At 49.7% G+C, this 14,518-nt stretch overlaps 1 protein-coding gene across 6 annotated transcripts in view; it reads left to right on the forward strand.

Annotated features, from left to right (window-relative positions):
- Window positions 1–14,518, forward strand: part of LOC105565618 (cAMP-regulated phosphoprotein 21) — a 53,381-nt gene that overhangs the window by 32,924 nt on the left and 5,939 nt on the right. The window contains exons 1-15 of one of the 6 annotated variants that reach the window (XM_012018951.1): window positions 1,579–3,135; window positions 6,834–7,027; window positions 7,766–8,052; window positions 8,326–8,602; window positions 8,681–9,097; window positions 9,427–10,027; window positions 10,342–10,517; window positions 10,665–11,704; window positions 12,210–12,398; window positions 12,478–12,631; window positions 12,718–12,908; window positions 13,045–13,218; window positions 13,292–13,454; window positions 13,526–13,706; window positions 13,781–13,884. In XM_012018951.1, the coding sequence (XP_011874341.1) occupies window positions 7,012–7,027; window positions 7,766–8,052; window positions 8,326–8,602; window positions 8,681–9,097; window positions 9,427–10,027; window positions 10,342–10,517; window positions 10,665–11,704; window positions 12,210–12,398; window positions 12,478–12,631; window positions 12,718–12,908; window positions 13,045–13,218; window positions 13,292–13,454; window positions 13,526–13,706; window positions 13,781–13,884 (3,970 nt within the window). In that variant the 5' untranslated portion in view covers window positions 1,579–3,135; window positions 6,834–7,011. Of the gene's footprint in view, window positions 1–1,578; window positions 3,136–6,833; window positions 7,028–7,765; window positions 8,053–8,325; window positions 8,603–8,680; window positions 9,098–9,426; window positions 10,028–10,341; window positions 10,518–10,664; window positions 11,705–12,209; window positions 12,399–12,477; window positions 12,632–12,717; window positions 12,909–13,044; window positions 13,219–13,291; window positions 13,455–13,525; window positions 13,707–13,780; window positions 13,885–14,051; window positions 14,082–14,518 lie in introns of those variants that run through there. The other 5 variants (XM_012018950.1, XM_012018952.1, XM_012018953.1 and 2 more) reach the window with 5 other exon arrangements.

Here is a 14,518-nt window from a genome sequence, read left to right on the forward strand (position 1 = left end):
GTCCGCGTCCCAGTTTATTTATTTCTGTTTTTTTTTCCTTCGCAGTTATACGAATGACGTGCGTTGTCGTTTGCGTGCGAAGTACACACTGAGAGAAAAAAATAGTCATTTTTGGACCCAACCATATTTTTATAATTGCATGGACCAATATTGTGTTTATGAGAACTATAATATTGTTAGGTCAACCATAAATTACGTTGGAGGAATTATAAAAATATGGTTGGGTCCAAAAATGACTATTTTTTTCTCTCTGTGCAGAAACTACTTCAGTCTCGCCTATATTGCAACGAAAAGAAAGAGAGAGAGAGAGCTAGGAAAAAAAATGTCACGTCTCCCAACGAAGCGGAGAAGTCCGTCGACAGCCGGCGAATAACGTTGGACACGATTGCGACAGAGCTTCAGCTCGAATGCTCGCCGATAGTCTGGAGCTTACAATCGGAACAGGTAATGGACTTCCGCGGTGCCAAAACTACATTGCTCCCGGGCGCGATTACTTGGAACATTTATCGGAAGAATTGTGCCTGATCGTCACTGGAGTAACAAATGGTTATTGCGCGCAATAAGTCCGATTCTTCGCGACTCGATTCCGCCGCTCGTTTTCCCCAAAACCACTGTCAAAACGATCGCCCGATCAATATCGTCGGGGAGAGAAAGCTCCGCTTTGTTTCGCGCGCGTGTGTAGATTGTAGCCTTGGGGAAAGAGAGAGAGAGAGAGAGAGAGAGAGAGAGAGAGAGAGAGAGAGGAGGGCGAATTTCTCTTTTCCGCGCAGTAAATCGGCACTTTCGTGCAATGAACGATAATGCTTTCCGCGGAAGCAGAATATTTACATTTCGCCGAAATAATTTCCAGGCTCGAAACCGACCCTGTAGACCGTAGCGGTTTCTCGGTGTACACCGGGTACACACGGACACGCGCACGCGTGCACTAGGCCAATGTATACATCGCTCCGCTCCCCTCGTCCCTTTCTTATCTCCCACTGCCGTTATCACCTGTCTCCGTTCGCCGCCACTGTCCTCCGCGCTTCGCCATCTCCTTCCGATCATTCCGATCGCTCTTCCTCCCTCTCTCCCCTCCCCCGCCCCCGTTGCCCTTGCATCTCCCTCTCGGTGACGGCGATTGTCTCTGTCTTCACCCCCTCGCCGCCTATCGAGATTCTCCGTCTCCATCGCTCTCGTCGAGATTTTGCCTCCGTCGAGAGAGAGGGAGAGAGAGAGAGAGAGAGAGAGAGAGAGAGAGAGAGAGAGAGAGAGAGAGAGAGAGAGAGAGGCGCGCTCTCTCTCTCCTCTCTCTCTCTCTCTCTCTCTCTCTCTCTCTCTCTGTATTTCTCTGTCTCTCTCATTGGTTTCGCGACGCTCTCGTTCCCTCCGAAGTGCCAGCTACCCCCTCGCCGCCCTCCCTCGACCCGGGTGAGCCGCGCGCCGCACGCGCGCCGCACGCGCGCCTCTCTCTCAGTCTCTCGCGCAAAGCGGTGCCGCGGCGACGCGACGTTACTACGCGGAGTTCTCGGCAGAGCTTGCGGCTGGTCCAGGTTCTCATCGGCGTCGCCGAATCGCGGTGGCCCGCGCTCGCACCTCCGTCGCCCGTTTCCCTCCTGCCGCGAGGGACCCACGCTTCCGTCTCGCGAATACCGCGGAGCGCGCGCACGGCACGGCACAGCACACGGAAGAGGAACGCGCGACGGCACCAGATTCCGCGCGCGCAAGGAACGCGAGGGCAGAAGGGAGAGAGAGGGAGAAGGAAGCGTTCTGCTATTTTCGAGACGCCGCGAAGTCTTGCCAAAGCGGCGTGCCCTCCCCGGCCCGCGGACGGCGAGAATCGCGGCCGGAAGGTCGCGGCGGTAAGCCCGCATTTCCGCCCGATCGGCCCCGAAAGCCGGGGGATCGTCGATCGATCTCGATCGCCGAGCGGCGCGATCGCGGTTCCCCCGGAGTGCGCGCGACACGGTCCAGCGACACGATATCCGGGCGCTCGCTACGTAAACCTTTCCGTCAACGGGGGAAGCGGACACCCCCGCGCGAGATCCTGTGCTCAACGATAAGGAGAGAAGCTCGGAGTGTTGTGATAATCCGCTCAAGTTCTCTTAGGAACGCCTCGCCTCGAGAGTGGTTCTAGTTTAATCCGATCGACGGGGTTGGTTTCTGGTCAATTAATACACCGCGGCCGGAGCGGAGCCGTCGTTTCAAATCGTCGCGGGGGACCGCCGGACTGTAACGAAAAATTGGACGCTCGTTCGCGATCCCGAGAGAACCCCGACGCGTCGACGTTTCCTGCCGTAACGGGACCCATCGTCGTCATCGACGTACCGCATCTCCGGTGGGTTTTTCCCGGCGTTCGTCGAGTTTCCCCGCTCGCGGCGGAAACCGCGTTCCGACGACATCTCGCGATCGCTTTTACGAGCGAGACGCGGCAATAGCCGGACAACCGACCGGAGGGATCTGTCGCCCGCGGATCGACGATCCGGATCGCTTTTACGGCACGCCGTTATCGGCGGTAAAGCGCACACGCACGTCATATCAGGCACGCGAGATAAGATCGGCGTCGGAGGAGGAGAAGGGAATTGCGAGGAGCGGAGCCAATCGCGTCGACAAATACGATTCGATCTCTGGTGTACGGAAGAGGGACTCCACGCTGATCCCCCCGGTCCTGGCTCTCGTGCGAACGTGAGGGCACCCGAGCGGCGCCTGAAACGAGAATCGGGTCGCTCGGTGCGCGATGCGAACGGCGGGGAACGAGTAAAAGTTGGGTTGAATGAAAACAAGCAGCGGGAGGAAGCGGGAACGGATGAACGATCAATAGCCATTGAGCACGCACGCAACGTCGTTTCGTCGATTATAAAGACGCAGAGAAAGTAAAAAAAGAGAGAGAGAGAGAGAGAGAGAACGCCGAGGAAAAGGGAAAGGCGCAGCTGATCGACGGCGATCGAGGGCGGCTCGCGATCGGCGCGTCGTCGTCGAGAATGGAGGATAAATTTATCCGCGTCGCGAAGTGGAATGCGGCAGAAGCGCGGAGGAAGAGTGGCACGAGAGCACCGCGGCACGCCGCAGTCGCATTTCCGGTTTAAATTTAACGCGCGCTGATACGCGCGCTTTCGCAATTATAGCCGCCGCCATGGAGGCCGCCGAATTTAACTGGAGGTTCGTTGGACCGTGGGAGAGAAGGAGAATTGTCCTAGTCGCCTGGCTTCCGCTTGTACGCGAATTCGCGCGATCGACGATCGTCCGCTCTTGCCGCCTTTTCGTCTTGCGATCAGCGTCGTCGTCCGGTCGCGCGGCCGTAAACTTCGATCGCAGCTGACGGGGCGAGATTTCGGCAGATTAAGATCCCCGCCGGCCGTAATCGGCAAGAATCCTCCCTCCCCCCCCCTCTCTCTCCCTCCCTACGCGGTAGTTAGCTCGCGAATATCGTGTGTCCTAACGGAAGCAGCGATAAAGCCTGATCCGCAATGTGCCCTTTGCGTCTGGAAACGTTTTATTTTGTAGCCAATAAGTAGAGAAAAGTCTCCCGTTACGAGACGAGCTCCTGATATGAGAGATTTCTATTAAATTTCAGCAAGCATTATCTATTGGTTCCACCATGAATTTGTTGCTCTTCAAGTGAAATCCGTTTAGCGGCGAATTCGTTGTTAAGATCGTGTAATCGTCGCGGAAGTGGATTTGCCATTAAGTTTGGACGTTGAAAGAACCCGCTAACTCACACTGGAAGCCTCTCTCGTAACAGGGAACTTGCGTGTAAAAGGATTTGTGCAAGTTGATAAATCGCACGTTACACATTGTACGATCGTGCGTCGCCGGCGAAGCTCCTTCAGGCGTCTCGATGCAAAATCAAATGTTCCTAGACGCAAAGAGCACATTGCAGATTAGGCTCGAATAGTACTCTGCGACAGTTAGCAGCTGCGAGCATGCCGAATGCCTGCGCGTCACTCGCGCGACACGCTCATTTTGTTCATACACGCGAGATATTTGCCACGTTATTTACACGGCGCACAGCTATTACATCGGCAATCCGAGGCAATTTGCCAGATATTGGAGCGTCCACGCACGGCCGGGTTATTAAATTCTCGCAACGCGCAGCGGGAAGAGGCCAGGGGCGGGGGGAGGGACATCACGCATTAACAAGAGCTAATTATGACCGATGTGAAATTCATTTATTTCAAGGGGCGGTTAGCTGCGTAACGCGATTAAGCGTCACGGTAGTGCCGCTCACGTTAATAACATCTCGTTACGCACGATCACGCGTAATAGCGCATCGGTGAAATACTTTTCAATCCGCCGTGTGTATTGTCATACGCGCTCCATTATGAAAAGCGGCTCCATCATTTAATAATCCAATAACGCCGCGCGAATAAATGACTCATGGTGTAGCGCTGACCTATAGAGGCTCGTGATTCATAGCTCAACGTTTACCTTCGCTACGTAATAATTATCGGGCGCTCTTTGCATAAAGATACGACGACACCGTTGCCTGTCTTTTCTGTTTGACGGCAAGCAGTTCTCTCTTTACGCGTTAATGGCGAAATTTCGTCCCTTTGTTCTCGCCCTTCAACAGGTAACGCAATTCGCTGCACCAGCGGCGAAATTATTTAACAGTGGCGTGACCGCCTGCGGGAGATTGTGCGATTAAATTGTAAAAATGCACGGCATCGCTATCGCATCCGCGCGACATATTAACGGGATATTTACCGCCTGGCAACAAATCTGAAATTCTCGGGGAAACTTTTTGTCGAAAACGGTCCCCGTGCGAGAACTTTGTTTCTGTTTCGCGGAGCTACATTTATTTTATTTTATTTTTTTACCGCGAAAGTTTCGCTACGTGAGTTTTGCGCTGGGATAAGTTCGCTTTAACCTCCCTTTAATATTTAAGCGTTAATATTTTTCCTTTGTGTTTACGGCCTTACTTTTTTATCGCGCCTCTTGAAAATTTTACGCGCCGTGTCTATTTTGCGAGTGTTTTTTCATCCTTTTTTTTATTACTTTCTCAGATCTGTTACCTCGGCTAATTTTTCCCCCATGATTTTACAATTGGAAAAGAAGAATCATGCGCGTCTCTATATCCTTTCTCCGGATAAAATATGTATATATACTTAATTCGCGAAAATGCAATCTCGCCTGAAAATTCGAATGAGAATGTCTGAGGAATGAGAGAATTCCAGAGAATTAAACCGAGTGAGAAACAGAAAGGAGGATATGTGACTATTTAACTGAAAGCGAGTTAACAATGGGTCCTTGCTCTACACGGCTAGACGCATCTGTTTGAAACTTTAAGGGAAAAGTAGCGTAAAACACACTAAAAAAATTCGTGTAGCTTGTAAAACGGATTTTTTTTCACTTTCCTCGAATATGTAGAGGAAAGTCCTCTATTACGCGATAAGCTCCTAATATGAGATATCGGAGTTTCTGCTAAATTAATAGGCGTCATCTGTTGGTTCCGTCATGAAGTTATTGAGTGAAATCTGTTGAGAGGAAAATTGACTGTTAGATCGTATAATCGTTGCGAGGAGAGATTCGTGATGGATTTGGACGTAGAAAATCTGCTACCTCATATTACAATCCAGTCCCGTAATAGAGGACTTTCCTCTATATGATTTTGTCACGCGCACCCTTTCTGTTCTAACCGAGTGAATTGGTCTTCAAGATCGAGCGCGAGGGCAGTTTGAAAAGTCCGTGCAAAAATGAAAACTACTTAAATTTTCGGGATAAACGGTTTTTTTTATTGTTCAACGTAATCTCCTTTTAGGCTTAAACACTTGGTCCAACGCTGCTCCAGTTTGTTGATCCCTTCCAAATAATAGGATTGGCCGAACTCTGCAAAATAGGCATTCGTTTCCGCAATCACCACCTCCTTGGTCTCAGGCGTGTAGTGGTGTATCCATGTTTCGTCCACAGTGACGACGCTTAAAGTTCTGTGGATTCCGCTGAAACAGCTGCAAACCACCCCCCGGGGAACACCTCGCACGATCAACACACGAAATTCTCTTTCATCCATGCTTTGGCAATCACTCGACTTTCTCGATTCAAACGAACGCCAAACACAGAGAAATAGACCGATCTGGCCGAAACTTGGTGCTTATTCTTCCAAGAGAGACGCTACTAAATAAAAATAACATCGATACGCACCAGTGATGACATCTCTCTGACTTTGCACGGACTTTTCAAACCGCCCTCGTAGATATCCCGAATTAAATTTCGCGCATCGAGTAAAGGTCGTTCTACATTAAGTTGTAAGCAATCGCTGGCACGTCCATATTGTCGCAAGTCGCAAGAAACTTGCGATTTGAACTTCTACATTGCAGTCGTAAAGTCACAGCCAATCAACGAAGAGAATGTTGCGACATCCACGAAGGTTGATCACGATTCATCCACATCTTCATATGTAACACTTACGTCCAAAGAATCATCATCATCCCAGTCTATATGACTCATTTTATTAATATAAAATCTTCTCAAGTCAAGAAACACGAGAAACTAACGAGCTATCGACCAAGCCAAACAGACACCATGACAGTGAGGCTCGATGTTCATTGGCTGTCGCAAATCGCAGAGACGCAAATTTTGGATTTGGTCAAACCTTGCGACTGGCGTTCGCGACTGCACTACGATCGGAAGTAGCGCTGCTTGCGTCCATGCGATTGGTTACTTGCGACTAATGTAGAACGATCTTAAGAGTGATCGAAGGAATGTTAAAGCTCGCGCAGCCACGAGGCAGCACGAAATTGTTCCTTGCGCTTTTCACTCTGTGCCCCAAAGAGGGACGGAGGCAAAGTTGAGATTCGAACGTGCCGCCTGCGACCCCTCGCACTTGAGAACGTTACGAGCGTTGTTGTGTCTGCTTACAGAGTATACGATGTCGGAAGGTGGACGTGCAGTGATCTGGCACCTAGTATCAGCCCCTCGTGCTGCACGCCACCCGAAAGATTCACGTACTAACTGCTAGTCGCACCCGCGCGCGTGTATGTTGAAACCCCCACCAGTTGCAGGGTGTACTGCACTGTAACCCCATGACGCATTTAACACATGGCCCGCCTGGAGAGTAAGTGTCTCTTTCACAAAGTGTCCACGACATTCTCACGCGGACTCTTTTCGTCTCGCGTCACTTCCGCGCCGGTCCGCGCCTCATCGCGGAAACGGTTTACCGCACGTACACACGCACACGCGTACCGCACATTTGTGCAGAGGTAGAGATGGAACGGTAGGGTCGCGTAAGCACGTCGGAAGTGAGAGTAATCTCGTCGTTCGCCAATGCCGCGGATTGATAAATTCTGCTGTAGAAACGTCACCAGCTCTCGATTAAATGCGCCCGAACGATGGTCACAAGTTGCTTATTTTGCACTTTCTTTTCCATTTAGCATTAATTTTCATAAAGCATCAATGGATTAGAGAATTATTGAATTGATGACGAAACACGCAGAAACGAGAGGCATAAACGCATTGGCTTGTTAGAGCAATTGAATGTCCGTTTCGCTACAAATTTTTCGATCGATTTGAAACCGACTTTTTCTCGACAAAAATATGCACCAAAAAGAGATGAATGACATTGTACTTGTTAATTGGCTTCGCGTATTCTCTCATCATATTTTAATTTAAAATTTAGCCAATATACATGTAATTAAAAAAAAATATTGAAAGGCCACGCTCAGCAGTGACCTAACATTTTTGTCGAGAGAAGGTCATTTCCAAGTCGACCTAGAAAACTGGGACATCCTGCAATAAATCTTGATCGGACGGGAGGGCAATAATCGCGGTTTACGCGCGCACTTGATGATTCCAGTACCGAGTATAGTGGTGTATAAAGGAAGCAGGTCACAGGACCGACCTGAGAGTCCCACGGTGGTGGTGCGAGGAGGAATGCCCTCACTGCCGTCCTCCAGGCAAGGCCTCGCCGTAAGTGGCTCCGGTGGTGGTGCACCCCAGGACGCCTCGGAGTCGGATATGATAGACGGGAATGCCAACCCCAACGTCGGCACCACCCCCGTACCGAACTCGCTCCACCGTCCCACGTCACTCTGCCCGCCGTCCGACAAATCGGACACTGAAAGCAAGAACTTTCGCAATCGGGTACGTGTGCCATTAATCATTGTCCCCCCCCCACTTCGCTCACCCACTCTCATTAGAACTTGAAAGTACATTTGGAAGGAGTCGTCAGGCGATAATTCAGAAGATATACATATAGGTGTTGAGCATTGGAAGCACTTGTTCAACTTTTTCTTTGGTTTATTTACGTCTTTCGAGTCTGTGGTATGAATAGCAAACGCGAATTGAAAGTGGCTACATCGGCGAATCGAATATTGGGACGCGCGAGCGTACATGAAGAAGTCTTGATGGTTGCAGACGAACACGAAACTGAAGCTGTTAGTCAGAAGCCATGCCATGAGAGAATCGACGTCCCCACCGCGGGAACCGCACGGCAACGGTCCATCGTCGCCGCACAGTCCGCAATCGGCGGACGGCGAGAAGAAGATCGTGTGCAGCCTCTCGCCCAACTCCACCAACACCAAGCTCAACAACAACGAGTCCATGTTCAACAGCAATCTTTGTTCCGCTCAATCCCCCAAGCAAATGCGCAACACGGCGACCTCGCCGACCTGTCGGGCACCGTCGCGAAATGGTAAGCGCCATTTTCCCTCTCCCCTTCCCGCTGCGCTCGAAGGGTGCACAATTTTAATCCCGAGACTTTGCCGCGCAGGTCAATCTAGTCCCTCTCAGGTACCCTCACCAAAGAGCATCACTTCTCCGACCAATAGCAATAAATTGGAGAACCATCGCTCCAAATTCGCTAGCGCGAATATCATTCAAAAATGCAATAACTGTGTGAAGAACAATCAAAATGAACGGCCAGGTCTACTGCAGACTCCGATATCACCCACCAGATCCGGTCAAGCGTTGCAGCATTCGCCAAAGAGCACCAATCTTGCTCCGTGCGGCCAGAATAATCAGCACAAATCCGAGCAACGAAGGCCGAACACGTTGAACATCTGCAACAATCAGTGCTCGGCACAATGCGGCAACACGCTCTCGGTGAGGCCCGGATCTAGGCACAAGCTGAGACACCAGAACTCGTCCCAGGGCAGTTACGACAGCGCGTCGCCATGCCTCTCGCGCGGTACGTTGCTTGCATGATGGGTTTTTTTTTCATCTTTTTCGCAAGTCCATCTTCAGTAAGCTCACAGTGTACGATTTGATCGGAATCCATGAGAGATTCGGTATCTCGTTGTAAAACAACCTTCATAATTCGCGATATTAATTATCCTTTTCTACTTTACAACGATGATTTTTTTCCAGTTGAGTTAAATATTTTAATATTTTCTCCTCGAATCCGGATTCTTTGCTTGACCGTCAAGTGTTTTACTATCAAGCTAATCCTGATCCCCAAACAATCACGCGCGAAATTTTATTTTCAATTCTTATATCCAGCTTTATATTAATTTACAGACAGTAGCACTGAACTGTACACGGACAGCACCGGGATAGATCTCGAGCAGTTCATTGCGGAGACTATAAATCGCAATCAGAAGGATCGCACAGTGTTACTGAAGATCGAGAAGGATTTAATCGAGTTCGCGAAGGACCGACAGAAGGTCTCACACAAGTTCCCGAACATGTCGTCGTACAACAGGATGCTGGTGCATCGGGTGGCAGCTTACTTCGGAATGGAGCACAACGTGGACCAGTCGGGTCTGAGCGTCATCGTCACGCGGACGAAGAACATGCGGATACCGGACACTCGCTTCAAGGAGCACATCAGAGATGACTTGATTCTATCGGAAGAGCCGCGAAGAAGCATCCTGAAACGGGACTCGAGCTCGTTCGAGGATAGCTTCAACTTCAAATCACCCGACAGACTGTCGGGCGACTGCTGCCGGCGCAGCAAGAGCTTCGAAGAGCGGGAGGAGGAGTACGAGCGCGCGAGACGGAGGATATTCAAGGACAGCAGCGGCGAGGGCAGCGAAGTCGCGTCCTGGCCGTGGTCCTCGACGGAGAGTTCGGATGCCTCGGCAAGATTTCGCTTGCTACACCCGGATCACCTAGTCAGGTAAGTCGCGTTTGCAACTTTCAACGATCACCACTCGTCTGTTTTATGTGCTTCCACTGATTTCCATACGATTATCTGCAAAGAGATTAAGGTGCAGATAATTATAGGACAAATGCACTTCAAGTTTAAATGTCCGAATGTACATCGTGAGATTTAACTTCGATCGTTGATTTACACTCGTCATTGTAAACCGAGATAACAAGATAAAGTAATATTTTAACCGGAAAATAATGCATTGAACAATAGCTATAAAATAATCACCGAATCTCGATGCAATCATTGTCTTAGAATACAGTTTATGTATGAATCTTCAGGTCAAATCGACTACTGAAGGGCGAATCCTTCGACGGAAGGGATTCGTTCCGCAGCGCGGTGTTGCGCCCGTCCGTTTCTAAGTCATACAGTTTCGGTGGCTACACCAAAGGCATGCTGACGAGGGGGGACAGTGTCACGTCTACGCATAGCGCGGGACCTCGCCTCATGAAGCAAGGTAGTTATACGTAATTGCGCAACGAAGTTGCGATGAAAGTACCTATAAAGACCTCAGTAATATGCCGTATAGCGATATTCCGCTGCATTATTGCTGCCTTCGCATGCTCTCTTCATCCTATTATCACGTGGCAAATGTGTGCCGCAGATTCAGGGGCGAGTATGTGTTCACGCCTGAGCCCGAGCCGCTCGAGCAGTGGCTACAAATCGCAGAGTCAGCGCAGCGACGCGACGATATCCCCATCTCCGTCACCCTCCCCCGTGCCGGCCGCCATGACGTGCAGCCACACTCAAGTATCTAGTCAGGATTTAGTCTCGCCGGAGACGGGCGGCGACCAGACAGTCATGTGGGCAGTCACCAGTTTATCCAGCGTGCCGCCCGGCAGCATAATAATAAACCCGCAGACCAATCAGCCATATACAAACTCGGACGGCACGATTTATCGCTACGACCCGGACAATCGGCCAAAATTCTTCGCGATGGAAAACGAGAATAGCACGGCGCTGTCCACTAACAAGCAGCAGCAACAGCAGCAGCAGCAACAACAACAACAGCAGCAGCAGCAGCAGCAGCAACAACAACAACAACACCACCACCACCACCACCATACAGAATTGCTTCCTGAGCCGTCCAGAACGACGAACGGTAACTTCAAGAACGATGGCAGGAAGCAGAGGTCGTCGCAATCGAGGATCAACGTCACAACGGCGACTTCCGGGACCCAAGTAACGAACACGGCGACATCGCCGAGTCTGCCGTTCACTCCGCCGCCGCCGCCGCCACCTCCACCTCCTCCCATTTCTGCTCCGCAAAATCCACCCGTTCATCAACAACAAGCGCAACAACAGCAGCAGCAACAACAACAACAACAACAACAAGCTCAGCCACAGCAACAGACGCAGCCGCAGCAGCAAAGTCTAGTCAAATCGTCAACGACACTACCGATATTTAGTCATACTAACCAAACAGCTCAACAGCCGTACGCGACCTATGTACCTACCTCAGAACCGTATAATCAGGGTGTCTATCCGCCTCCCATGGGGCAATCAACTGTGATGATGGCGCCTCATCCGACTCAGGGTCAAATGAGCATGCAAAATGGCGGCCAGGGGGACGTCTTCAACCAGAATCAGGTCTACACGAATTACGCGGTACCTGTGCATCAAGGACCAATACCACAGTCAGGGGTGAGTGCTACACGAATCGAGTATGCGTCTACGCGAACGTATTTAAATAAGTCAGCCAGAGATAATGAATAAATGTCGCGCGCTTTCGAAATGTGTTGCTTATTATTATCATAGGGGGAAGGAATAACAGAGGAAAGTATTAAGGCCAGAGGGGTATTGCAAACTATACAAGGGGCGAGATAGTGAATCTGATTGGCTCGCCATCTTGGAACCTACCCGAAACGGTGTTAATTACTAATTCATTTAGACAGGTTTCCCACGTGGGTTTCAATATACACTTAGCCCCTCCTCCCTACTATCCACTTGCTTTCGCTTAGTGTGCCACACTCCCTCTGTTATTTTATTTCCCCGTGCTTAAGTTATGTTCATATTCGAGTGTTTATCTGCCTCCAAAAGACGAATTTAACAAGTGATCCCAGCATGGTATAAACAAATAAGCTCGAGAAAAGTTTCTTGCGGCCGCTTCTCGAAAAGTTCAATCGTATTACTGTAATCGACATTTCAGGATATGGCCGAGTTGTCCGGATACTTCTTGGGGATGAACATTTACGATCAGCGTGGTAGTGGAGACAGTCACCCGACGCCTCCGCACTCCGCGTATCCACCGCCGCCGCCCTCCGCAAACCAGACCGTGCAGAACGTGCAGTCGTTACAACCGAATTATTGGCAACCGCCGCCGCCGAATCAAATACCGGTACGAAGAGTATGTTCCGCGACGAGCGCACTGTGACCGCTGTGTACGGTTCTGTTTGGTGAAACATGAATCCTTTCAGCCCCAGCAGACTATGTACTTCGTGCCTCCGCCCGGAACGACAATCTCCGTCGGCCAGAATCCGGGGGACAGGCAGCAGCTGCACCAGCAGCAGAGGTTCCCAACGAATTATTCGTTTAACGCGCAAACGATGACACCTCCGAGCCAAGCAAGTTGTACGTTGTGTCGAACGCGATCTTCGTATTTCCGCCTCCTCATTTCCCTCCGCGACGTCTCAACAATTAACGTCGTGTGTTTTCAGCTAATTACGTCGGCAGTTATCCGGTACCTTACAATTCAGTGCCGGCAGTAACTCCGACGCCTGGCGACTATACGTATCAACCTCCGGTCCAAATGGTTCCTACGTACTACCCGCCGGGACAGCCAGCGATGCAGCCGCCGCCTGTGATGTACAGAGTACCCACGCCACCGAACACGCCGACGTCTAGTCAGGTAATTATTAATCTATTGGTATTGGCAATTGCCAATATTAACTTAACAATTGAAGCTGCAGTTGAAATATTAAGTGGTCAATGCATAGAATTATGCAGTACTGAAAAGTTGATGCACCTCGGTGTGTAATTAATAGATACCTGGTATGCCGTTGATGTACGTCAACTCGAGCAGCTACGCATCTCCGGCAATGGTGACCGGTGGAACGTTCGGACACCAGGTCACTCACAACGGCACGTCTCCGGCGCCACCTAGCGCATACATGGCACCCACGCTGGTTCCCAATCTTGTCTTCAGGCAAAATGTTCCTGTGAGAATGCGATAGTAACAGCCATCGTCATCTACTTGTTACGGTGATAACATAAAGTGTGTTCCTGAAATAGGTCGTTCCCAGCGTGCGGGCGACCACGCCAGGTAACTCCCAAAGAACCAGTCGGTCTCCAACTCCGGCGCACGAGCTCTTCGGAGGTGGGAGCGGAGACCGAAGCGCACAATCTCAACCACGTTACCCACTGCCAATGTATCAGGGTGTCCATATCGTGCAAGGTGATACTTCTGAATGCAGCGTACATTTGTTATTGTTTAAACAGCTGCTAAGATGTTCCTGAACGCTACAGGGGACATGAGATTGATGCATCCAGGCGTACCATCCAACCCCCGGTTGCAGTATGCACCAATATCATCACCGCCTGTTGTTCAAGGCTGCCCGCGGCCGTACAGACCGCCTTCGTCTAACACCTCGGGGGCCGGCACGCCGACTTCCTTTGACGGCAGAAATCAGAAAATTCGTAAACAGAGGTAGCTTTGAAGTTTTCGTGAAACATTATTATCTGTTTCTTGGTCAATTTATACGCTCGTGCAATTCCATTCAGGTCCAAAGTAACATCTTTGCCACCGAGCGGCGCACGACCCAATTTCTATCAACCACCTTCCATGTCATCGCTCTCATCAAATGTACCGAAAGACATCAGAGAAGGTAAATGAAACATTGATAAGAAGCATAGAGAGAAAGAGCGAGAGAGGAAAATATTCGATGTTCGCGCTCAGTACGTCGCTTAAAATTCAGTTATTTTCTACTTTCATTTTGCTTACGAAAGATAAAGTGTAACACAATTTTGACACATTCTTGTCTCCCTTTAAAAGCGAAACCTGTGGAAGACAATATGATATAAGGTACAGAACTTAAATATAAAATACTACACAGAACACAGTGTCTTCTTTGTACGATAGAGGCTTTTTTCACGTGCGTTGATTCATCTTTATTGGTATTTATCGTTTTTTCGGTTTTATACGATAACGTGCTGGAAAGTGATTCCTACTTCCGTATATTTATAAGTGACTATATATATCTCTCTCTCGATTACGGTCCTCTAAAGTTTATTGTTACGATTAATAATCTGCCAAAGAATATAAATTCGTTTAGTGACTGTTTGAAAAGAAGAAAGTAGGAAAGATATCTTTTCATTGCACATGTATTTTATTGTTGCACCGTACACTTAAACAGCAACGCACACGGGATAATATTCTCAACTGAGAAACCGTTCAGAACTGTTCCTGTTCAGTTTTCACATAACAATGTTGTCTTTTGTTTCTTTCTAAAAAGTACATCT

The sequence above is a fragment of the Vollenhovia emeryi genome, unplaced genomic scaffold (genome assembly GCF_000949405.1).
Source record: "Vollenhovia emeryi isolate VEMERY1.0 unplaced genomic scaffold, V.emery_V1.0 DF939150.1, whole genome shotgun sequence".
NCBI lineage: Eukaryota > Metazoa > Arthropoda > Insecta > Hymenoptera > Formicidae > Vollenhovia > Vollenhovia emeryi.